The following is a 25,755-nucleotide window of genomic DNA, read 5'->3' as shown; positions in this document are numbered from 1 at the left end:
CTCTTAATTTATTAACTGCTATAATCCCATATATGCATGCATCAACAATCACATTTCATAACTCCTAAAATATGATACTGAGGTAATGAATTTCACAAATTATAGTATTTGGAATAATTACAATTTAATACTAATATTTAATATTAAAATATTAAAATCTTTTAATATTAAGAAAATAAGACTTCAAAAATACTGGTCACTTTGGGTATTTATGACATAGAAATGCACTCAATAAACGTCAGTGGATAACAATATATAACTGTCTTTTTAAAAGTTTCCTTACCTATTTCACAATGGATTCTAAATGTAACTTGTCTATTTACTACAATAGAGCATATGAACATTTCCTTAAGTTTCAGTATGGAAGTAAGGAAAATTTATAACAGCTGGTTAATATACAAGGCCAGATTATTAGTAGTCAAAGTAAGATTAGAAAAAAGTGAATAATTCTGACAATGACTGGCATTTTCAATTCTGTCCACTAAGAACTCTAAGTAATAAAATCAGTGTCTGTAAACTTGTAACGGGATCTCTACTGTCAATTAATGAATGTCTGAAAGTATGGGAGGCCACTTAGTGACACAGAGTTACCCACATCTTTACTACCATAATTATGCTTCATGAGCATGATCTGGATCTTTGAATGATTGAGTTGTCAGCAAAATAGCAAGAAGCAATTATCTGTAGCAACACTAATGTTGGATGGAACTTCTAGATAGGAAAGTAATGTGGAATAAAACTATGGGAAAAGAGCAGAAGTTGGGGGGGCAGGAAGGCTCAAGAATAATGCAAATTTCTAAGTGCCACACACCTGTATACAAATAAGCTATACTAACCAGAACATATACTCCTGCAACAATATCATAAATGTCTGATATGCATAACATAAAACTGCTATTCAGTGTAGTCCATGACCTGAGGCCAGCCTGCATTGTTTATTATTAATCTGTGATAAGATAAAGAGCTTGCACCAGAAATGGGAATCAATTATGCGACGAGCACACTGAGTTCAGCTGATGTTTTTTTCACAGCAGCTGCACCTTTTCGATGAAGGAAGCAGTACATTTACATTCTAGCACAAGCTCCTTATCTTTAGAATCGGCAATAGTTTGTTGAACAGCTGTTGAGTAGCACTGTCATAAAGCACAATGCCTAATGGAATAAATCACATTTAAATGCTACATATATAATAGCCTTTTATTTACTCAAAATTTGTTAAATTCAGAAATTCATAGCACTGGTTATATATCCTCTAACTTTCCAACACTTAAAGTGTACCTGTCACATGGATGACATGATATACCAGATGGGTAAAAAATGCTATCAGGCTTTACACATATAAACATCTGTGGGCAGTTAATTTTCTATTAAATTTTAACATCTTGTAAATTTAGACTGGATGGCATTTGATAAGGTTAAATTTAGGAAGGACCTCATGTAAATTAAGCAATAAATTTGGGTATTTTCATCAGTCTTTTTCAGCAACTTCAAAATCTCTGTATGATACTGATAATTTTTGCCTCATTCCTTGAAGGACTTTGATCAGGCTATAATTCAGGCACTTTAACCATATAGAAAATAAATATTCTGAAAAATCAACAGACAGCTGATGAACACATGAACGATCAAAATCAATGAAAATCAAAAAAGGTTCTAGGAGATATGTTCCATTCTAATTAAACATGCCAGTGTTCCATGCTAATTCAACATGTAAGTTCAAAGCTATCTTTCTTCTTCCATGGGAAAAATCTGCTGCAGCATATAAATGCAAGTTTATAACAAAGCTGAGTTTTACAGCTAATGTTTTTTGAAGAGACCAGAATCACAGATTTGTAGCCGTAATAAATGGGAAATTATCATACCATGTAAAATTTCTTTTTTTCAAATCTTATAATCTTGCTTTCTTATGGAATCCAATGTAATTTCAGCTATTATAACCCTGATTTAACATAGCACAAAGACATTCAAATGACTTCCAGCTTGTAAGTGGTAGATGAGATTTACAAGTACTTTGAAAGTAGAAATGACAGGGGTTAGTAGATGATTATGTTAATATCTTTGTTTTCTTAATAGGCTGTATCCCTAGTATGTAAGTAAGGACTAATACATACTGGCTTCTCAAAAGTAGTCACTAGATAATTGAGCTGAAGGAAAAAGAGGCAAGAGGAATTTAAGATGACAACCCAATACATGAAATATGTGTAGCTGATTGATGTTAACATTAATTGAGAAGGGAAAAACAAGAGGAATTTAAATGGAGAAAACAAGTTCCATTTCGGTACACTGATTTCTGTGGGAATTCTAAGTGGTAATAGCCAGAGAACAGCTAAATATATAGGTTTAAAGCTTAAGAGAAAGGTTTGAAATAAAAAGGTATTTGGAAGGCTTTACCATACAGATGGTAGATAGAACTGTAAGTGTGGGTGGACTTTAGCTGGAAGAATATGTGGAATGAGAAGAGGATCTAGAAAGTGAAATCCTTGGAAAAACCAACACAGGAGAATATGGAAAGGAAATGAAGATGAACTGAAGATGAAATGAAGACAAAATGAAGATGGGATTCTAGAAGGAAACTGAGAAGAAACAACCTGTGAAGCTAAATAAAAACCATAGAATTATATCCCAGAAACAGAGACAGAAGAATTTTAACAAGAAGCTGGCCAACACTGTCAAATTCTACACAGAGACTGAAAATAAAGTTAAGGGATCTGGCAGTTAGAAGATCACATTAGATATAATAATGTTAGTAAACACAGATTCAATAGAGTACACTTTAAATGCACTACAATGCACCTGAAGGTTAGTTGTGAAGGGAAGGACATATGGGACTAAATAAACAGGGATGCAAGTTAAGAGAAGATTTTGCTGAGTCTTTTATATTTATGTGTACACAAATGTTATCACATAGCTGTGTCCCACTCCCTTCCCGCCACTCAAATCATCCTCTTCTCTACTAATCATCCCCCATCCCCACATACGATTTATTAGTAGCCTAGTATACACGCTTCTGGATTTTCTCTATGCTTATAAAATTCTACACAAATGTATGTGTATATATATAAACATACATATTGATTTTTAAAACATTGGTCATTTTATAAAAATGAAATATGATTATTCATCTTGATTATTCTAACTCAACAGTATCTTATGAAAATCCTTCCAAGTATCTGATACAGCATTAGGATATTTCACAGTTGTACAGCAGTACACGGTGTGGCTACATACCTTAATTTATGCAACCAATCCCCTGTGTAACTACATATATATGCTTTTACCACTCAAAACAGTGCTATAATAAACACTGTATTCCTAGAAGTGAAACTGCTAGATCAAGGTGTGTAATTATCTTCAAAACTGATTTTATACTAAACTTTGAACGCACACATAAGTAGACAGAATGTTATACCGAATCCCTGTGTATCCATTACTCAAATCTAATAGCCATTAATCTTTGGCCAATCCATACCCTCTATTCATTCTACTCCCGAATCATTTTGAAGCACATTCCACTCATATTATTTTATCTAGAAATATTTCAGCACGCATATCCAAAAGTTACAAGCTCTTGTATTTGGCTAGCTGTTGTCAGACTGTTTTTCAAAAAGATTGTAATTTTTTAAGTATATCACCAGAAGTATAAGTCAGGTATTAAACACATACTTAATTTTTTTAGTCTTGCTTACTTTTTAAAGTTTGATATGACTGTTACATTATTTTAATTTTTTCCCTATAGATTCTTCTTTTCCATTTCCAAATAGTTAACCTCTTGAAAAAATCAAAGCCATTTGGATTTCCCACAGTACAGATTTTGCTTGGTTCAGTTCAGCATGTTTCTCTCACCTTGGTATTTCTTAAAAATGCCAGCTGGATCCTGAGGACTGAAGAATGGTACTGTGGTCTTCATCAGGAAGCATTCACTGCTTTTTTCTCTCTCTCTTTTTAAAATTCAATGTTAGCAACTGTTGATGCTGAACTCTTACTTATATTAACTAGTGGAATTGCAATATGGTCAATTTTCTTTTTATCCTGCATTAATCTTATTAAAAAAATACTTCTCACCTATAATGAGGTTACTCAGTGATAGAATTCATGTAAGAAAAGTAAGATAATTTATTTTCTCTTTTTTTGATCTAATTTTTAAGATAAATTGATTCTGTGGTGATGGATAATTAAAAAATTATCACCATGTACTCAAATATTTAATACACATTTAACAGGTTTCAAATCTTTGTAATTAATAGCCTTATTGAAGCTCAAACTATGTCATCTTTGGCTAGGGGGAAACTGATCTAAGTTGTCACCTAAGGCCTTTTGACAAAACCTTTTATTACTCTATCATAGCTTTGTTGAAATCCACAGTGATAAGATGTTCTAAGCTCATCTTATATATTTCCTATCCCAGATTTAGAATCAGAATTTTTTCCTAAGAAGCCTTGGTTTTCTTTTAGTAGAAAATATATTAAGATTATAATCTTGGTACTAGGAATGATTATTGCTACATTTTTGGTTATTGCTTTTAGATCTTTCAATAGACAAAGAAAGGCAATTTTATTTATTTGTATAGATTTTAAATTTTATTTGGAAATACTTTTAAACTCATAAAAATTAGAAAGATAAAAACTACTAAAACTATGTATTCTCTATCCAGATCATCTATTGTTCATGGTTTACTTTCTTGCTTTATAGTTTGCTTTCTTTCTATATATACATGTGTATATATATTTTCCTGAACTATAAGAGTAAATTATATCATCATGGCTTTTTACCCCTATATACATCAGTATATCCTAAGAGATAAGGATATACTTGTCACCACAGTACAGCTATCAACCTCAAATTTTACAATGATACAACATTAATTTACTGTCTATATTCCTTGTTATTAATAATCATTTCCTCTCCAGTGCAGGAACCAGTCAAGGAGCAGGTATTAAATGGCCTTTAATTTATTATCTCTTTAGATAGTCTGGAATATTTCTACTGCCTTTATTGGTTTTTCATGGCATTGGAATTTTTTAATCTTTCATTGTTTTTAGAAAGGAGGAAAAAGAGCATTCTCTGTGATTACACATTCTCAGCCAGGATGCTATAGAAGTGATATATTCTTTTCATGATATATCTAAAGGCGCATGATGTGTATCTGTATCTCCTTTGATGATGTTAATTTTGATCACAGTTCAAGTAGGTAATGCTGAACTTCTCTACAATATAACCTTTGGTTTTTATCCTTTTCTCTCTTGTAATGTGAAAAGGCAATGTACGTATCCTGTTCTGCACCAAAAAATTCTCCCTAGTGATAATCTTTATTTACCATGAAGGATGTTAAATGATTAAGTAGGAGCAGAAACTGACTAAGAAGGGGAAGTATAAGGACCTTTCTGTATCAAAAGAGATAATCTGTATATTGATAGGGTGGATTATATAGATCTATAAATTTACCAAAACTCATAGAATGTCTCATTAAAGAAGTATTTATTTCCCAAATATAAATATTACCTAAAAAGTCATACACAAAAACTGAATCTAGTTAATGAAATCCATACTTAAGTACTTAGAGATGTCTGCAAATTATTTTACGATGCATCAAAAAAAAAATACGATGGACTAGTGGGTAGATGGACATAATAAAGGAAATATCTGGCCAAGATAGAGGCATAGGTAGACACACTCTACCTCCTTGTACAACTGAAAGAAGGACAACAAATTCAAAAACAAAAAACCACCAGAACTGCCAGAAAATCAAACTGTATGGAAATCCAATAACCAAGGAGTTAAGAAGAAACATTCACCCAGACCAGTAGGAGGGGCAGAGACAGGCAGCTGGGTGGAAAGGACATGCAGAAAGGCAGCATGCTGGCAGACCTGGCGAGGTGGCTGCAGGCAGACTAGGCAGTCTCATACTCACATGCAGATAAACCAGGAGGAACAACTGGGGAGTGAGACAGACCTTGAAACCCAGGGCTCTAGCCTGGGGGAAAAAAGCCTCAAAATCTCAGATTGAAAACACCTGTGGGGGTTGAGGGGTTAGTAGGAGAAACTCCCAGCCCCACAGGAGAGTTCCTTGGAGTGACCCAAGGAGTCCTAGAATGTACACAAACCCACCCACCTGGGAATCAGCACCAAAAGGGCCCGATCTGATCATGGGTAACAGGGGAAATAACTCAGAGCTGGCAGAGAGCGGAGCAAGTGGCACTGTTCCCTCTCGGACCCCTCCCTCACATACAGCATCACAACAAACCATGTGTGTTGCCCTGCTTTGGTGAACACCTTAGGCTCCACCCCTTGCTACATAATAGGTGCTCCAAGACAAGGAAAAAAAAAGGCACAAAAGAACAGATCGAAGCTCCAGAAAAAATACAACTAAGCAACAAAGAGATAGCCAAACTATCAGACGCACAGTTCAAAACACTGGTTATCAGGATGGTCCAGGAACTCACTAGGTACTTCAACAGTAAAAAAAGATCGAGGCAGCAATGAAAATTGCATTATGTGAAATAAAGAAAAATCTATAGGGAACTAGCAGTGAAGGGAAGGAAACCAGGGCTCAAATCAATGGTCTGGAACAGAAGGAAGAAATATTCAACCAGAACAGAATGAAGAAACAAGAATTCCAAAAAATGAGGAGAGGCTTAGGATCCTCTAGGAGAACTTGAAATGTTCCAACATCTGAATCACAGGGGTGACAGTAGGAGAAGAGGAAGATCAAGAAATTGAAAACTTATTTGAAAAAATAATGAAGGAGAACTTCCCCAATCTGGTAAAGGAAACAGACTTCCAGAAACTCCTGGAAGCTGAGTCTTAAAGAATTTGACCCAAGCAGGAACATATAATGCACATTATCATTATGTTACCCAAGATTAAAGATAAGGAGAGAATCCTAAAAGCAGCAAGAGAAAAGGAAACAGTTACCTACAAAGGAGGGCCCGTAAGACTACCAGCTGATTTCTCAAAAGAAACCTTGCAGGCAGTAAGGTGCTGTAAAAAAGTATTCCAAGTTATGAAAGGCAAGGGCCTGCATTCAAGATTACTTTATTCAGCAAAGCTATCATTTATAATAGAAGGGCAGATAAAGTGCCTCCCAGATCAGGTCAAATTCAAGGAGTTCATCAACATCAAGCCCTTATGATATGAAATGTTAAAAGGATTTATCTAAGAAAAAGAAGATCAAAAATAAGAACAGGAGAAGAATTGCGGACTTCTGGCCAAGATGGAGGAGTAGGTGGAAACACTGTACCTCCTCACACAACCAAATTTAAGGACAACAAAGATTTAGAAACAAAAACACAACTAAACAGACAAAAAAGTGAACTGTACCTCAGAAATGGAGATCACACGAAGGGTTATTAGTAGAGGAGTGGGATGGGAAGAGAGGGAGAAAAGATACAAAGAATTAGTGTAAATGGTAGAAAATAGAAAAAAGAGGTAGAAAATAGACAGGGGAGGTTAAAAATAGTATAGGAAATGTAAAAGTCAAAGAACTTATATGTATGACCCATGGACACGAATTAAAGGGGGGGGAATGAGGGTGGCAGGGGGTGTGCAAGGGGGGAGGAATAAAGGGGGCAAATGGGACAACTACTAAAAAAAAGAAATATACCAAAAAGTTAACACCTATATAATGTAGTTGACAGGTACAGGATAGTCACTGTACAGTTCTTTGAACTTTGCAGGATGTCTGAATGCTCATAACATTGGGGTTTTTCACTACTGCATAAGAAAGGAAATCATTGGCAAAATAAAAAGGCAAATCTACTGAATGGGAGAAAATATCTACAAAAGATATATATATGCAAAGGGATAAATATCTAAAATATATAAAGAATTCACACAACTCTAACGGCAAACAATTCAAATGAAAAATGTGCAGAGGATTTCAATGACTGAGAGGCACAAAATTTCAGTAAGACATTTTTCTGAAGAGGACACAGAGATGGGCAAAAAGGTACATGAAAAGATGCTCCAAATCATTAATTGGAAATACAAATCAAAACTACAGTCAGATATTATCTTGCAATTGTTAGAATGGCTATCATCAAAAGGACAAGAAATAACGAGTGTTGACAAGAATACAAGGAAAAAAAAGAAAACTTGTGCACTGGGTCAGAATGTGACCTGGTACAGCCACTATGGAAAACAGCATAAAGATTCCTCAATAAATTAAAAACAAAACTATCAGGACTTCCAGCCAAGATGGAGGCATAGGTGGAAACACTGTGTCCCCTCCCACAACTAAATTTAAACACAACTAAGTTTTAGAAACAAAAACGCAGCCAAAATAGTGAAAATTGAACTGTCGGAAGTCCGACAACAACAAACCATTCAGTCAGACTGGTTAGAGGGGCGGAGTCAGCTGCGGAGTCGGGGTCGGGCTGGAAAGACCCTTTGGTCGGACCAACCCAGGAGTGGAAACAGAGGCGGTTGGTGGATCCCAAGCATGGGGTGGCAATGGGCGGACCCAGTGAGGGCGCAGGGCGGCTGGCTGACTGCGGTCACACATTCGAGAGCAGATAAACCAAGCGAAGGAGTGAACAGTGAGACAGACGGCTCAGGCTAGGGCCTCAGAGACGGGAATTAGAGCCTGAAAGCACCAACTGGAAAGACTTTCTCAGGGGTTAAGGGGCCGGGAGAGGCTCCCAGGACCACAGAGAGTTCACTGGAGAGACCCACAGTATCCTGGAGAGTACATGGGCCCACACACTTGGGAACCAGCACCAGAGGGGCCCAATTTGCTTGTGGGAAGCTGAAGAGGGGACAGAAATCTGAGAAAGAGAGGAGGGGAGCAAAGCACCATTTTTCCCCCTCTCTGACCCCGCCCCCACATACAGTGTCACAACGCAGCAACTGGGTCACCCCTCCCTGGTGAACACCTAAGTCTCCACCCCTCAAACATAACAGGTGGGAACAGACCAAACATGACTCAAAGCCCCAGAGACTATAATTCTAAGTGACCAAGAAATAGCCAGCCTTGCAGATGCACAGTTCAAAATACTGGTGATCAGGATGCTCACAGAATTGGTTGATTTTACCCACAAATTAGAGGAACATATGAAGGCTAAACTAATTGAAATTAAGGGAAATGCACAGGAAACCAACAGTGGTGAAAAGGAAACTGGGACTCAAATCAAGGGAGTGGACCAGAAGGAAGAAAGAAACAATCAAACAGAAAAGAAGGAAGAAACAAGAATTCAAAAAAATGAGGAGAAGCTTAGGAACCTCCAGGACATCTTTAAACGTTCCAACATCCGAATTATAGGGGTACCAGAAGGGGAAGAAGAACAGCCACGAGTGGAAAACTTATTTGAACAAATTAACAAAGGAGAACTTCCCCAGTCTGGCAAAGGAAATAGACTTCCAGGAAGTCCAGGAAGCTCAGAGAGTCCCAAAGAAGTTGGACCCAAGAAGGAACACACCAAGGCACATCATAATTACATTAGCCAAGATGAAAATGAAGGAGAGAATTCTAGAAGCAGCAAGAGATAAGGGGACAGTCACCTACAAAGGAGTGCCCATCAGACTATTAGCTGATTACTCAAAAGAGACCTTACAGGCAAGAAGGAGCTGAAGAAGTATTCCAAGTCATGAAATCCAAAGACCTACATCCAAGATTTCTCTATTCAGCAAAGCTTTCATTTACAATGGAAGGACAGATAAAGTGTTTCTCAGATAAGGTCAAATTCAAGGAGTTCATCATCACCAAGCCCTTATTACATGAAATGTTAAAGGGACTTATCTGAGAAAAAGAAGATAAAAAATATGAACAGTGCAAGGACAGCGAATTCACAGTTATTAACAGCCACACCTAAAACAAAAGAAAACTAAGAGGACAACTAGATTGGGAGCGGAACCATAGAAATGGAGGGTTAGCAACAGGGCAGTGGGAGGAGAAGGGGAGAGAAGGTACAGAGAATAAATAGCATAGATGGTAGGTAGAAAATAGACAGGGGGAGGGCAGGAATACTATAGGAAATACGGAATCTAAAGAACTTGTGATGCATGGACATGAACAAAAGGGGGGAAATGGTGCGGGAGTGGTGTGCAGGGTGGAGGGGAGTGAAGGGGGGAATGGGACAACTGTAATGACATAATCAATACAATGTATTTTAAAAACACCTATCATATGATTCAGCAGTTTACCTGACGAAAATAAAAACTAATTTACCTGGAGAAAACAAAAACTAATTTAAAAGGATATAGCCCCCTCATACTCAGGACAACCAAAGTATCCATTGATGAATGAATAGATAAAGATGTGGTGTATATACACAACAGAACACTATTTAGTCAAATAAAAAATAAAATTTTGACATTTGCAAGAGCATGGATAGATGTAGAAGGTACTATGCTAAGTGAAATAAGTCAGACAGAGAAAGACAAATACTGTATAATCTAACTTATATGTGAAATTTAAAAACAAAAACCAAACGCACAATTAAAAAGACAGATTGTTTGCTAGAATTGAAGGCAGTGGGAGTTGGCAAAATGGGTGAGGGCATCAAAGGTACAAAGTTAAATATAAAATAAGCATGTTATGGGAAAGTAATCTACAGCATAGTGACTACGTTGCACATTTAAAGGATACTAAGAGAACAGATCTTAGAAGTCCTTATTGTAAGAAAAAATTTAACTATACATAATGATGGATGTTAACTAGACTTATTGTGGTGATCATTTCACAGTATATATAAATATGAAATCATTATGCTATATACCTGAAACTAATATAACTTTATATGTCAACTATACCTCAATTAAGAAAAGAAAGTATAGATGTCCTATACTATAGACCTTTTTTGCGTCAAAACCATAGACTTTCTACTGCCTTCCCGCAATGACTGACATTAAATTAGTTATGGTTAAATTTCTATTCCCTTATATATAACAATATATTATTACTTAACTGTTTCTAGGAACTCTTTAAGATTCTTTGGAGATATGGTCCATTATAAGGCTTCTTAAATTCTTTTGATTTTTATCTTAAACATAGTGAATACTAAACTATATGTAAGTATTTTCCTCAATACAAGGAAGTTTTTCTGTTATATTTGAAACTGTATATGGCCTCTTTTTTTCTGAGTACACCAAAAGTTTTCTGAAATATTCTTTTGGTCCCTTCCTTTTAAAAATTGTGTTTGTAAAATTGTGCTCCTACTTTGCAACAATTATCAGAGTTCAACCACCTAAATGACAAAAGTAAAAATGTAAAGATGATTTATTAATGCCAGGAAAGACAGAAAGGGTTTGGTCAGTACCTCTCTAATTTATAACAAAATGAAAATAGAACAGCAGTGGTGGTAGCTATTAGTGGGGACAGGTTCTGCAATAGACTTCAATGTAACATCAGCAATTTATAGGGAAAAAATCATGAAAATAGGGCAATGGCACCATGACTCCATATACACAGAGAACGTGGTTACTAAATTCACCATTCTTACTAGATAGGTAGCATTATTCTAAGGTGCTCAAACATTTTGTGAATTATGAAGTAGAAGTAGAATGTTCTACTGTAACATCATGTGAAACAGATGAATATAAATGATCTGAAACAAACCTGTGTAACTTTCATCATCATCAGATAAAGGCACCTCTCTTTTTAGCAGTAATTCCAACTCCTCTGTTTCTGCTACATCCACTGGACGCTCTCCATGTTTATTAGCTTGAAATGGATTCCCACCATGACGAAGTAACAGTTTCACTATCTGCAACATTAAACAGTTAGGAAGATTAAGCCCCTTCAGAGAGTGCATCATTTCAACCATTCTTTTGATAAAAAACATCCTCATGCCTCATCTATATTCTGCCATCATTCCTTCCAGTGTCTCCTTTAAATCATGAGTATTGTCTTCAAGTCCCATTTTCACTGTCCTCCCCGACCTGACGACAAATAAATTTCCTTCTTGAAATTTAAGGTGAGCTATTTTAGCACTAAACCTCATCAATTTCTTCCCCTTTCATCATACATTCTAACAAATTATTTAATGAGAACCTATTAACCAGCACTGCTCCAAGTTCTGTAAATAAATCAATGAACAAGAATAGCATGTTTCCTGGCCTCATAAAATGTATCCAGTTGACCCTTGAATAATGTAGGAATTAGGAGTGCCAATTCCTTCTGCAGTTGACAATCCATGTATAAATTCAGAGTCCCCCAAAACTTGAATACTAATGGACTACTGTTCAGATATTGGTCAATTAACACACATTTTGCATATTATATACTGTATTCTTACAATAAAGTAAGCTAGAGAAAAAAAACTTTAGTCAGAAAATCCTAAGGATCAAAAATCATAAGGATCAGTCAAGACGGCAGCTTAGGTAAATGTAGTACTTTCATCCTCTCACAACCACATCAAAATTACAACTACACTACAGACCAACCATCATTCAGAGCTGCCTAAAATCTAGCTGAATGGAAGTCCTGCAACTTAGGATTTAAAGAAGCCACACTGAGACTTGTAGAAGCGAAGACACAGAATATGCTGGTCCCACACTCAAAGGTGGCAGATAAAAACCAGGAGAAATATCTGGGCTGTGGAGGTCTCCCAAAAAGTGAGGGGTCCAAGTCCCACAACAGGTTCCCCAGCCTCGGGTTCCAGTATTAGAAAGAAAAGTCCCCATAACTGTGGGTTATAAAAACCAGCAAGGATTGTGGCTGAGACTGATGGCTATAGGAGCCCAGGCACTTTGTCTTGAAGGGCCCACACAAGCACTTATTTTTACTCGGACTCACTCTGAGCTCCAGTGCTGGGGCAGCACCTCAAAAGGCACCAGGGGCATATGGAGAAAAACTAAATTGTCTGGCATCAGGCTGAGAGCTGGAGGGGCAGCATTCTCCCAGACTGAAGTGCTGGCAGAGCCACTGCTTTTTAAATTTTTTAAAAAAGTTTTTAAAGTGTATTTTATTGATTATGCTATTTTCCCCAATTTTTCCTACTTTATACACCCCCTGCCCTGCACCCCTCAACCCTCCAGCATCCCCTTGCATTAGTTCATGTATGTGGGTTGTGCATATAAGTTCTTTGAGTTCTCTGTTTCCCATACCACTTTTGATTTTTTTCCCATTTATTTTGTGCCTACCAATTATCCTTCTTTGTCCCTGTACATTTCTCCCATTTCTCTCTTCCCCCTCCCCACTGAACTCCCTCCATGTGTTGTCCATTTCTCTGATCCTGTTACTATTCTAGTAGTTTCCTTCGTTTCTTCTTCAGTTTTTCTTCTCTTTTAGGTTTATTTGTTGATGGTTGTGAGTTTGTTGTCATTTTACTGTTCATATTTTTTATCTTCTTTTTCTTAGATAAATCCCTTTAACATTTCACATAATAAGGACTTGGTGATGATGAACTCCTTGACCTTGACCTTATCTGAGAAGCACTTTATCTGCCCTTCCATTCTAAATGAAAGCTTTGCTGGATAGAGCAATCCTGGATGCATGTCCTTGCCTTTCATGACTTGGAGTACTTCTTTCCAGCCTCTCCTTGCCTGCAAGTCTCTTTTGAGAAATCAGCTGACAGTCTCATGGGAACTCCTTTGTAAGTAACTGTCTCCTTTTCTCTTGCTGCTTTTAGGATTCTCTCTTTATCTTTAATCTTGGGTAACTTAATGATGATGTACCTTAGTGTGTTCCTCTTTGGGAATCTCTGGGCTTCCCAGAGGTCTATTTCCTTTGCCAGACTGGGAAAGTTTTCCTTCATTATTTGTTCAAATAAATTTTCAGTCCCTTGCTGTTGTTCTCCTTCTGGCACCCCTATAATTTGGATATTGGAATGTTTCAGGTTGTCCCAGAGGTTCCTATGTCTCTCTTCATTTTTTGGAATTCTTGTTTCTTCATTCTGTTCTGGTTGGATATTTATTTCTTCCTCTTGTTCCAAATTGTTGCTTTGAACCCTGGTTTCATTCTTGTCACTGTTGGTTCCTGAATATTTTGCTTTATTTTATTTTGGGTATCTTTCATTTGACTTTTCATTTTTTTGGCCAAGCTCAATCAGTTCTATGAGCATTTTGATTACCAGGGCTTTAAATTCTCCATCAGATAGGTTGGCTATCTCGTCATTGCTTAGCTCTCTTTCTGAAAATTTGCTCTGTTCTTTCATTTGGGCCCTATTTCTTTGTCTTCGCACACCTGTTAAGTTGTAAGGGTGTGGGGCCTTAGGTATTCACAAGGGCAGGGCAACCCTCCTTGCTGTACTGTGGGGTTGCCTATGGGGGAGGGGCCAGAGAGGCAACAATCCAACTTGCCTCCTTGGCTGTAGCCCACTTTCCACTCAACTCTTGTGAAACTGGGAGTTTCTCTCACTGTGGCAACCTCCGTAGTCCACAGTGAGCTCCAAGTCTCAGTTTGTTTTTTTTTTTTACATTTTATTTATTTATCTTTAGAGGGGAAGGGAAGGAGAGAGGAAGGAAACATCAATGTATGGTTGCTTCTTGTGCATCCCCTGCAGGGAACTGGCCCCTGCCAGAAACTGGCCTGCAACCCAAGCATGTGCCCTGACTGGGAATCGAACTGCGATCGTCTGGTTCGCAGGCCCTCGCTCAATCCACCGAGCTACACCAGCCAGGGCTCAAGTCTCAGTTTCTAATTCAGTGAGCCCCATTCACTCGGTCTGTGACCTCCCCACAGCTACTCCCACCCATACAGTCCATTGCCTCACTGTGGTTTTTCTCAGCTGGCCTCGCCCATGCCATAAATTCTTACCAGTCTGGTTGGTTGACCTTTTCTTTAATTTCTTGGATGTCAGAGTTCCATGCAGTTTTGATTTTCTGGCACTTCTGGTTATTGATTTTAGACTGGTTGTTATCAACTGGTTGTTGTCCTCCTTTTGGTTGTGTGAGGAAGTGAAGGGTTTCTACCTACGCTCACATCTTGGCTGGAACTCTCCCCATTGCTCGTTTTCTGAAGACTCCCCCACAAGAGGTGGCAGGCGGGTGCCATATCTGAATCTCAGTCAACCTGGACCACACTCTTCACCTTGCCCTACTGATACCGAGACCTTGCCTCACCATACTTGTGGCTCAGCCAAGCTGTTTCAAGTGGCTTTTTCATACCAATGGCTTGTCTTGGCTCATGCTTCAGAATTTCTTAAAATCTCTCAAACAAGCAGCATCTGCCCTTGGGGAACCCCATACTTCTTCCTAAGTGACCTCAGGCTCAGCACTAGCAGCAACTAGCCTTGGTTTTGCAGCTTAACCTCTCTTGAGTAATTCCAAGCCCAGGACAAGTACCAGCCATCTGTAGATCCTTTCTACCTCATGCTGAATGGCCCTGGGCAGCACACACACAGGTGGCAAATGACCTTGGGCTGTACCTGCAAGGAGGCCCCAGAGGCAGTATAACCAGTGGAAAGCTTTAAACCATGTAGAAGTACCATCCAACCACCTCCACAAGGGATATATTCAAGGGCAAACTCAGGCCTTAGCCAGTGTGGCTCAAGTTGGTTGGGTAGTGTCCTGAGAACCAAAAGGTTGAAGGTTCAATTCCTGGTCAGGTGGCTGAACTTAGATGTGCTAACATCAATCAAGGCTCAACTACAAAAGAATGGCATCCACAGCCCACATGGTGGTGAGGGGTCGTTATCTGAAGTGATACTTCAGGTAAATTGGGAGGCTGTGCCACTGGACCCTACAGGACATCTACTACATTAGCCTACTCTACCAAGCTTGTGAGATGTAGCAGCTCTAGTTACTATGTCAAATGAGAAGACAAAGGAACATGTCTCAAATGAAAAAACAGAACAAATGTCAAGAAAAAGAACTAAGCATAATGAAGACAGCAATCTACTAGGTGCATAATTCAAAACACTGGTTACAGGATGGTCAATGATCTTAAGAGTAGATGAATTTAGTGAGAACTTTGACAGCATAAAAAAGGGCATGAAAATCATAAAAAAGAGCCAGTCAGAAATGAAGCATACCCTAACTGAAATAAAGAATTTAAAGAGAATCAAAAGTAGAGAAGTTGAAACTGAGAATCAAATCAGAGATTTGGAATATAAGGACAAAAGACACCCAGTCAAAAGCAAAAATAAATAAGTAAATAAATAAAAATGAAGATAGTGTAAGGAACCTCTGGGATAACTTCAAACATACCCACATTCACATCACAGTGGTACCAGAAGGAGAAGAGAGCAAGCCAAAAATTGAAAACCTATTTGAAACAATAACAAAAAACGTCCCCACCTGGTGAAAGAAACAGATACACAAGCATAGGAAGCACAGAGTTCCCAAATAAGATGAACCCAAAGAAGCCCACACCAAGACACATCATAATTAAAATGCCAAAGGTTAAAGACAAACAAAGAATCTTAAAAACAGAAAGAGAAAAGCATTTAGTTACCTACGAGGCAGCTCCCATAAGAGTGTCAGCTGATTTTTCAACAGAAACTTTGTGGGCCAGGAGGGATTGACAAAAATTATTCAAAGTGATGAACAGCAAGAACCTGCAACCAAATTAGTCTACACGGCAAGATACAGTTAAAATCAAAGGACATATAAAGTGCTTCCTAGACAAGAAAACACTAAAGGAGTTCATCACCACAAAATCAGGATTACATAAAGTGTTAAAGGGTCTTCTTTATGAAGAAAAAGAATAAAATGGAAATATATATTTATCAACAATTGAATCTCAAAAACAAAATAAATGAACAAGCATAAGAGAAACAGACTCAAAGATAGAGAACACATTGTCAGCTGCCAGACAGGAGGGGGATTGGTGGGATGGGTGGAAAAGGTGAAGGGACTAAGAAAAACAAATTAGTAGTTACAGAATAGTCAGAGGGATGTAAAGCACAGCACAAAGTATATAGTCTGTAATGTTCTAATAACTGTGTAGTATGATTTCAGACGGTACAAGATTTATCAGGATGATCACATAGTAAGTTATATAATATCTAGTCACTGGAGTATACACCTGAAACTAAGAAAAAATGCATCTACTATATTATTTATAAAAAAAATCTGTGTAAGCTTAAGCCCATGTTGTTTTAAGGTTTAACTCCGTTTTCTAGAGGGAGTGTCAAAAGAAGTATTTCTCTTCTGTTTAAGGCTAATAGTACTATCAATGCTCTTTTCTTTTCCCCACCTCTCACGGATTTAAACTATCATAAACTGACATGGACTTACTTACAACTAATGAAACAAACTTCACGGTCCCTCAGTTTCATAATCCCCTCACAAGGCCTTATATGTAGTGTTGTATTCATTACTCCAAAATTGTTCTTAAAGATATCCTCTCCCCTCCCAGCTAATTATGTAAGCGTTGGGCTCCATAAAGCCAGGATCTGCCTGGTTAGTCACCATTTCATTTCTTTTATGTGTTAATCCTTATCCTCTTCCTTTCTATATTTTCAGCCTCTTTTTGATTGGTTCTGTTCTAGAAGCCAGTATTTTCAGTTTATGTTTATTTCATATAAAAAATAATAGCAAGAACTGTGGTTGGTGTGGCTCAGTGGACTGAGTGCAGGCCTGCGAACTGAAGGGTCACTGGTTTGATTCCCAGTCAGGGCACATGCCTGGTTGCAGGCCAGGTGCCCAGTAGGGGGAGCATGAGAGGCAACCACACACTGATGTTTCGCTCCCTCTCTTTCTCCTTACCTTCCCCTCTCTCTAAAAATAAATAAACAAAATATTTTTAAAAATAATGGCAAGAAAGAAATAAAACATGGATAAAACAAAAAACTGTTCAAACCCATATTCCCTTCCTCTTTATTTCCTTTACAGTCAAGCTCTTTGATAATTTCACTCGCTTGTTTGAATGTGGTAACAATTATGCTATCCATTCATTAACTTTCTTTCTCTTGCTCTCTCTGAACCCTCATTCTGAGCATCAAACCCAAATATCCCAATGTTCATTGGAAACATTCAACTGAACATAATTGTATTTCACTACAATATCTGAAGCAAATAGGTCCCAGAGTTAATTAAACTTGCACCCTTATCTCTCATCTATTTCCATTTTCAGTGACAGGCATCTGTAAACTGAAGCCAAAAAGCTGGGAGTCAGCAAAATAATAGAAAGCCTATTATTTTTCATTCAAAGGTGGTCAAGTGTTACTATTTATGCTTCCTTACCATCTCTTATTGTTTTGAGTTTCTATTTCCAGTGACATTAGTGTGTTCTATCATATATAAATCTATACTATGATATTATTAACACAATTATCACCTTATTCTAGACCATAAACTTCATGTTGGATCAAATCTTTGTCTTTACATTCCCAACACGTAACTGTGGTAATTAGAAAATACAGGCATACCTTGTTTTATTACATACTGCTTTATTGTGCTTTGCTGATACTGTGGTTTTTAGAAATTGAAGGACTGTGGCAATCCTGACTTGAGTAAATCTACCAGAGCTATTTTTCCAACAGCATTTTCTCACTTTATGTCTCTGTGTCACATTTTGATAATTCTCACAATATTTCAAACTTTTTCATCATTATTATATTTGTTATAGTGTTCTGTGACCAGTGATTTTTGATGTTACTACAAGCCATGTCCAATAAATGGTGATCTTAATTGATAAATGTACGTATTCTGACTGCTCCACTGACCAGTTACTCCCTGATTCCCTCCCTTTCCTCAGACCTCCCTATTCCCTTGAAACACAACAATATTGAGATTAGGCTCATTAATACTCCTACAATGGCCTCTATGTGTCCAAATGAAAGGAAGAGTTTCACATCTTTCACTTTAAATCAAAAGCCAGGAATTAAGTTAGTGAGGAAGGCATGTTTGAAGCCCAGAAGGACAGAAAGCTAGACCTCTTGAGTGAAACGATCAGCCAAGTTGTGAATGCAAAGAAAAGGTTCTTGAAGGAAATTAAAAGTGCTACTCCAAGTGAAGACACAAATGGTAAGTGAAACATCCTTATCACTGACATGGAGAAGGTTTTAGTGGTCCCAACAGGCAATCAAGGCAGCCACTACATTTCCTTAAGCCAAAGCCTAATCCAGAGAAGGGCCCTAACTCTATTCAATTCTATGAAGGCTGAGAAGTGAGGAAGTTGCAAAATATACTTATCTCCATATCCTTAATTAACATACTGTGGACAAAAAAAGCAGAGCTCTATAGAAAGTAACCTCAAAGAGTGGCCTGATCATAATTTCCTAACTGGGCAGACCATGGTGGTTAGTCGCACCCTGGGCATATAACTTTACTAAAAGGCTTATCTCTGCCTTAAGCAAGCACAGGTCCATTGTTTCTGTGCAACTAGGTTAACAAACCTTTGAAATAACCCCCTTTCAGACCCCTCTTTCTAAAGAAAGTACACGATTTTACCTATCCTGTAATCCAATCTGGCTTTCTCTCACCTTCAAGCAATCTTCCTTCCTTCCTTCACCTCAAATACATAAAATAAACTGTAAACTGTTAGATTTTTCTCAGTCTGTTGAGACCTTGCTCCCAGGCATATCCTATTTGACTCAAATAATCTCTTTAAAAAATTCTTCATTGGTTTAGACATTTTTTTTTGTTTTGTTTTTTTACGACAGTGACAGCTTAATGCTGCCATATTTTTCGGTTTTTAAGCATTGTCTTACAATGGAAGATGTGAATTCCACTCTCTTTCACTAATTCTCATCCTCTCCTCTCCCACACATATACTTTCCTTCCTTCTCTCTTTCTAATATATTATATTGGAAGTTATATTAAGTTTTTGTTTTATGACTAAGTAAATGTTGAGCCAAGTAATATACTATGACTAAATTTCCATTCTTACACAATTTTATTTTCCCCATGAAGTTAAATATCTTAATTTTTCATCTCAGTTTTCTGCATAATCACATTTAATTCATCCCATATTCTGCTACAAATATAGAACTCTTCAATTCAATATAGGCACTATTACTTTGTGTTAGAGACTCCTTTCTCCAATTCTTCTAACTTGCTGTAAAATGGACTGGTTGCTCTCTAGATTTGTCACCCAGTTGTCACATCAGCATCTTCCTTTATGCTATGATCCCAGGAATAACTTTCGCTCAATTTTGTACTGGATTCTTTATATCCTATCTTCTTTCTTGGTTTACTGCCCCATTTTGGTGAAAGCACCAACTCCAGGAGATTCCTGAGAGAGTACATATTTTGAGATGTTTCCCTGTCACAAAATATCTTTATTCTATCCTCATTTGATTAGTACTTAGTCTGGATACAGAATAATTTTCCCTGCAATTTTAAAGGCATCGGTCCATTATTTTCTAGCTTATAGTGTTACTGAAAGTGTGATGCTATTATAATTTGTTATCTTCATGTGCACTTTGCTTTTTTTCTCTGTAAGCTTGAGGCAAATATCTGTCCCCATTTTCCTGCAATTCCAGCATAATGTATCTTGGTCTTGGTCTTTTTACATCCATTCTGAGGACCTTTGTCCTTCAGTTCCTTCAGTTCTAGAAAAGTTTCCTGTTTATCTGATAATACACTCTATGTTTTCATTGTTCTAACTTCTAAGAAAAAAAGATATCCCGAATTAGCCTTTTTTCCTCATTCCCCCTCTTCCACCTTTGTCTTTTCTTTTTCTAGTTTCTGGGAGAGTTCCTCAACTTTACATTTACTTCTCAATATTCCATTTTTAACTTCTGCTACCATACATTAATTTCTAAGAGCTTTATAAAAAATTCCATTGTTCTTGTTTAACTCTTCAGAGGTCACGGTGAAAAACATTACAGTGTAGGCTGCTTGTGTTTGAGAGATACATTCATTATTAGTATGTGCTGAAATGTGAAAAAGAATTAAAAACATTGCAAATTTGCATTTATTGTATTTACATAATAAAATACAGAATTTTAATTCTGTTACAATCTAGAAATTACAACAAAGAAAAATAAAAACATAGAATAAAAAATTTTCTTTTCAAATAAGAGAAACATGGATATTGCTAAAAATACAACAAAAAATGCTTAACATTAATTAATCAGAATCTTCAATAGCTGACTTCATAAAACATTTTCTAACAGTCATCATAAACAATATTGCTGTGCTCAAGGCATACTTTTCACAAAACTTGCAAAAATATTTTGAGAAGCCACTTGTTTTAGATGCACAGCACCTAACACATTTTTTTCTTTTTCTGCTCATGGAGCTAGACACTTTCAACAGTAAATGAAATGAACACACACACACACAGCCCATGGACTTCAAAGTGAACAACAACAACCCCCCCCCAAAACCCTAAAAACTATACCAACACTGACTTCAGAATTTGTGGTATCTCTTGGATACAATTTATCATCAAATATCACACATTATGAAACATGTTATAATCAGACTGCTTAAATGTTATGGCTTAACAGTAGTCATATACAAATGTGCTAGTCATAACCTTGAATCTATGCACCTGATATATCTAACAGTATTTTTTAAAAAGATCGTTCTTGTTTCACAGCTACAATAAACTCTTATTTCTCTGGGGAAGTTAAAGGGTTGTTGTTTTTGCGTAAGTTCCACTTGGTATTATGTCCTACAAGTTCCTACTATTTTATTTGCTTGTTTTGGTCCTTTCCTTCCATATTAGAGACTTTTCTTAAATGTTAGATGATCACTGGCTGTACACACTTAAGAGTAAGGCAATAAAAGACATACTGGAGGGTTTGCCGGCATGGGTAGAATTTGTAGAGATGGATTTCATGCCAGTACAATATGACTGGGCCATTTCATCAGACTTCCACCCACCCTTTCTTGTCTAGTTCAATTTCCCATGGAGAAATCTTTCGACTCATGCCAACAATAAGCTTTACTGTCAGCACTGTGTTTGCTAGCTAAAAGAAGGCTGGTCTTACCTAATTAATATATACTTAATCCTCACTCTCAACTGCTGTGGCATATCAACCCAGAATATATGGTTTATATTTGCCAGTAAATAAACCTTCAATCATCTGCCAGGGTGGGAGAGGTGCAATCATTTGGCTGTGTAGGGTTAAGAAGGGGATATGAGGGTCAAAAAGACTTTGATCCTTTTGTTTTTTGTCTCATATATGTGTGTGTGTGTATGTATGTGTGTAAAAATTTAATCTTTATTGCATTTTTTCCATTTCCCCTTATAACCACCCCCTGCAATCATCACACGGTTGTCCATGAATCCTTTTTCCTCAATCCCTCCAACCCTTAACCTCCCCTCCCCAAAACAGGCACTTCCAAAAGTACTCAGTACCATCAATTCCTTGTAGTTTTCTGTGATTCTGTGTTAGAATGGCTTTAGCTTCAATTTTCTTGGGTTTCCTAAATCAGGAGTTGGCAAATTTGCTTTTACAGGCCAAATCTCACTTGCTAATTAAAAAGTTTGTATATTCTTTTAAAATACTTTAAAAAGGGCTGGTAAAAGAGAACTAGAGAAGAGAGAAAGAGAGAAGAAGGAGGAGGTGGTGGAGGTGGTATGTGGCCTACAAAGCTTAAAATATTTAGTATCCGGTCTTTAATAGAAGAGGTATGCTAAACCCTATTCAAGATCAGTAACCACTCACTCCTCTAAATTCCATCTTCGAAAATATTGATATCCTTGTTTCTTCTGCTCTTAGTCCTTGTGGGTCTAATGTCCTTTAAAATCTTGTTATTTTAGGGGCTTGAGGAGTAAAAAGATTAGTTATTATAAATAATACTGTAGTGGGCATCTCTGTATGTTAAAATTTTTCCATTTTTAGGCTTATTTCCTTAAGCTAGAGATCTAGAATGAGAAAGAATAATAAAGGATCTTAAAACACTGCTGAAAGCTTCCTATATCCATCAGGAAATAATCAACAAATAATTATTAATATGACTATGATCATTCAGGGACAGTGGGTTCATTCAAATAGGTTATTCTAAATTCTAAAAAGAATTTAAAGTAACTTAAAGTTGCTCAAAACAGAGCACGCAACAAACTTAGAAGCAGATAAAAATGATGAGACAATAAGAAAATAAAGACAGGTATCTAAAATAGAACTAGGAATGAAACTATTATAAAAACGTTTATCATGAAGTACTGTGTATTTGCAAAAGATTAGGTTCTTAGTAAGCTATGTTAATCCTTTCTTACTCTAAATAGTTGTAACAGGCTACAGAATCACTCTCTTTCTGCTTCTCCTATCTTAGAAATGTTCTATGGATGGTTGAAGTTGTATGAGTATTCTGAGTGAAAGAAGTCCAACTCTTTCGTAGAGACCTGTAATTTATTATACAGATAAATACGAATGAGAGTTTTGGTGGTTCTCATTGTTATCTCCCCCTTAGGCACAAGTCAAAGAAAAAGAAAAAAAGTAGCCTCAATAGCTCTGATTTGGACTCCTACTCTAAGCTGGTTGGTAGGAGGAAAACCAAACGTTTCTTGAAACACAGCATGCCAGTCTCTCTCTAGAAAGACACTGGAAGTAGTGTTTGAATCCCTGCAAGAATATGAGCTCAAATATCAGCTTTTGGAAATAGTTTGCAACTATTTAAAAACTTGCATTCATAGAAACATATCTTCTTAGCCACAAGGCAGAATTCTTTAACATTACATTTAGAAATCAGGAAATCTTTATATATCACACTTAAAACTAGTCATCCTGGCTGGCATAGCTCAGTGGGTTGAGCGCTGGACTGTGAGCCAAAGGGTAACCTGTTCGATTCCCAGTCAGGGCACATGCCTGGATTGCAGGCCAGGTCCCCAGTAGGGGGCACACAAGAGGCAACCACACATTGATGTTTCTCTTTCTCCCTCCCTTCCTCTCTCTCTAAAAATAAATAAAATCTTAAAAAAAAGAAAAGAAAACTAGTCATCTTTGACAAACTATCAATAATGAAGATAGGGAGGAATATACTGTATATAAAGTAACACAAACAAAAAAGTGTATCAGTTTCAGGTAAGTTCAGTGGAAAAGGAAATGTGCCCTACATTGTCAGGCCTTGTGGATTAAGACTTTCACATTCTGTCTATCCTCAGCCAGTTATCTATTCATCCATCCATCCTTATACCTATGCATGCATTCATGTAGAATCGATTAAGTACTTCTTATGTGATGAGCAGTTCCAAGGGTCATTAACACAGAACAATACAAAAAGCCTACATGCCTGGTACTCACAGAGCAGTGTAAGAAACAGACAAGTACATCAATAAAAAATAATGTTGTAAGTGCTATCATTTAGATATGTATGAAATGCCAAGGGAGCAGAAAAGACCAGTCCAATGGTAAGAGAGAGAAAGTTTAGGAAACATAACATTTATAGTCCATTTTTCTTCAAAACTGGAACTTTGAGAGCCATGACAAGTAATCTTTAGAAAAATGCAAATGACAAAAACACATTTTCAGTTTCCAAAATATTTAAGTATATTTGAAAAAGAGCAATATAAATGTAGTCTTTTAATCTTTTACCTGACATTTCTATTAAAAATTTAGATTTCAAGGTGTTAACATGCACAGCATCTTCTTTTTTCTTCAAAACATACCCTTTAGATAGATGTTATTTATTACGTAAATTGAAGATGAGATAACGGTTCAAAGGAGAGAAGCATTTTGTTCAAGATCATACAGTTAGTAAAATGGCCAGGCAGGAATTGAACTCCTATCTATCTTCACTACAGATTCCACCCCTCCCTCCCAAAAGGCAGAGAATATCTGCTGCTAAAGAGAGAAGAAAAAGGAGATTTTTCAATCATCTTGTCCCGACATACTCCAGAAAAGCCCACCAGTCAAAAAGCTGTGTAAAACATGGATCTTGTCAATCAGGATTTTTCTAGAATCTCATTCAAATGTGAACAAACAGAACTTAGCAAATCTCTAACTCTAAAAATAAAACAAACCAGAGCAGTAATATAAAGAATCTTGGAGAAATCCATGACCACACCAGAAATTTAATTAATATCCCGAGAGTTAAGAGGAGCACCAGGAAACTGGAAATCTCATGGAGAGACTGAGAATTCCACATGGGATTAATGACAGAGGTATCCCAGGACAGTTCTCCAGATCCTACAGATCTAGAGCAACTCGGCCTGATTAGAGCAGGATACAAGATATCTTGTACACAAGGATATGAGAAATCACAAAGATATTTCTCAAAAATAGTGAACTAATCAATAATGATATCAAACAGTGATCAGTTTATGATTGAGAGGCATTTTAGAGTAACATCATAGAGTAAGGAAGAACAAAAATAGATGCATAGAAATGAAATAAAAAATAAGAGTGAGGCAGTATATTAACCCAGGTAATAAAGATCAAAAAAGGAAATACACTTAGGGTATACTCTGTGAATCTCCAAGCAGCAATATTTAATAAAATCATTGCAGGAGATCAATAAAAATGACTAAAAATTAAAAAGCAACATAGCTTGCATTTTGTTAGAAATAAAAAGGTAACTACTAGAAGAAACACCTACCACACCAGCTGCTTTTGACTAAAAGTATTGAGAAATGGCAAGGCATGGAATAGAGCCTTGCAGTTACCTTTATAAGATGACTAGTACTTTTCAACTTTCTAAACTATATGCAAGTATTATTTACTAGAAGTAAAAATTAAGTGAAAGAGAAAATCTACATACTATTTGAAAAAAACAAAATCTCGATTTAGAACTATTGCTAATAGTGTTCCAGGTTAATCTGCTTTGGCCGTAAACAGATTATAGTAATAAAATAAAGCATTAAACACACTTAAAACATGTACTTCATTACAACTAAGAATGGTTTAGCTTTGCTATTAACATGCCAGAGATTTAAAATGCAAATAGGATTTAAAACTCACGTGATTCAGAATATTACAGATATCGTTAATTTATAAGCATGTTTGATTGTAATGTTTATTATACACATAAACCAGCTGA

At 36.7% G+C, this 25,755-nt stretch overlaps 1 protein-coding gene across 3 annotated transcripts in view; it reads right to left on the bottom strand.

The window, feature by feature from the left end:
• ANKRD12 (ankyrin repeat domain 12) overlaps nt 1-25,755 on the bottom strand; it is a 154,561-nt gene that overhangs the window by 44,714 nt on the left and 84,092 nt on the right. For all 3 annotated transcript variants that reach the window (XM_037050353.1, XM_037050355.1, XM_037050354.1), the window contains one exon: nt 11,552-11,699. In XM_037050353.1, the coding sequence (XP_036906248.1) occupies nt 11,552-11,699 (148 nt within the window). The remainder of the gene's footprint in view (nt 1-11,551; nt 11,700-25,755) is intronic.

The sequence above is a fragment of the Sturnira hondurensis genome, unplaced genomic scaffold (genome assembly GCF_014824575.4).
Source record: "Sturnira hondurensis isolate 20B ecotype Veracruz unplaced genomic scaffold, ASM1482457v3 Scaffold0006713, whole genome shotgun sequence".
NCBI classification, from domain to species: Eukaryota; Metazoa; Chordata; class Mammalia; order Chiroptera; family Phyllostomidae; genus Sturnira; species Sturnira hondurensis.
The sequence above is the reverse complement of the archived record's forward strand: the minus strand, read 5'-3'. Positions and strand labels throughout refer to the sequence as shown.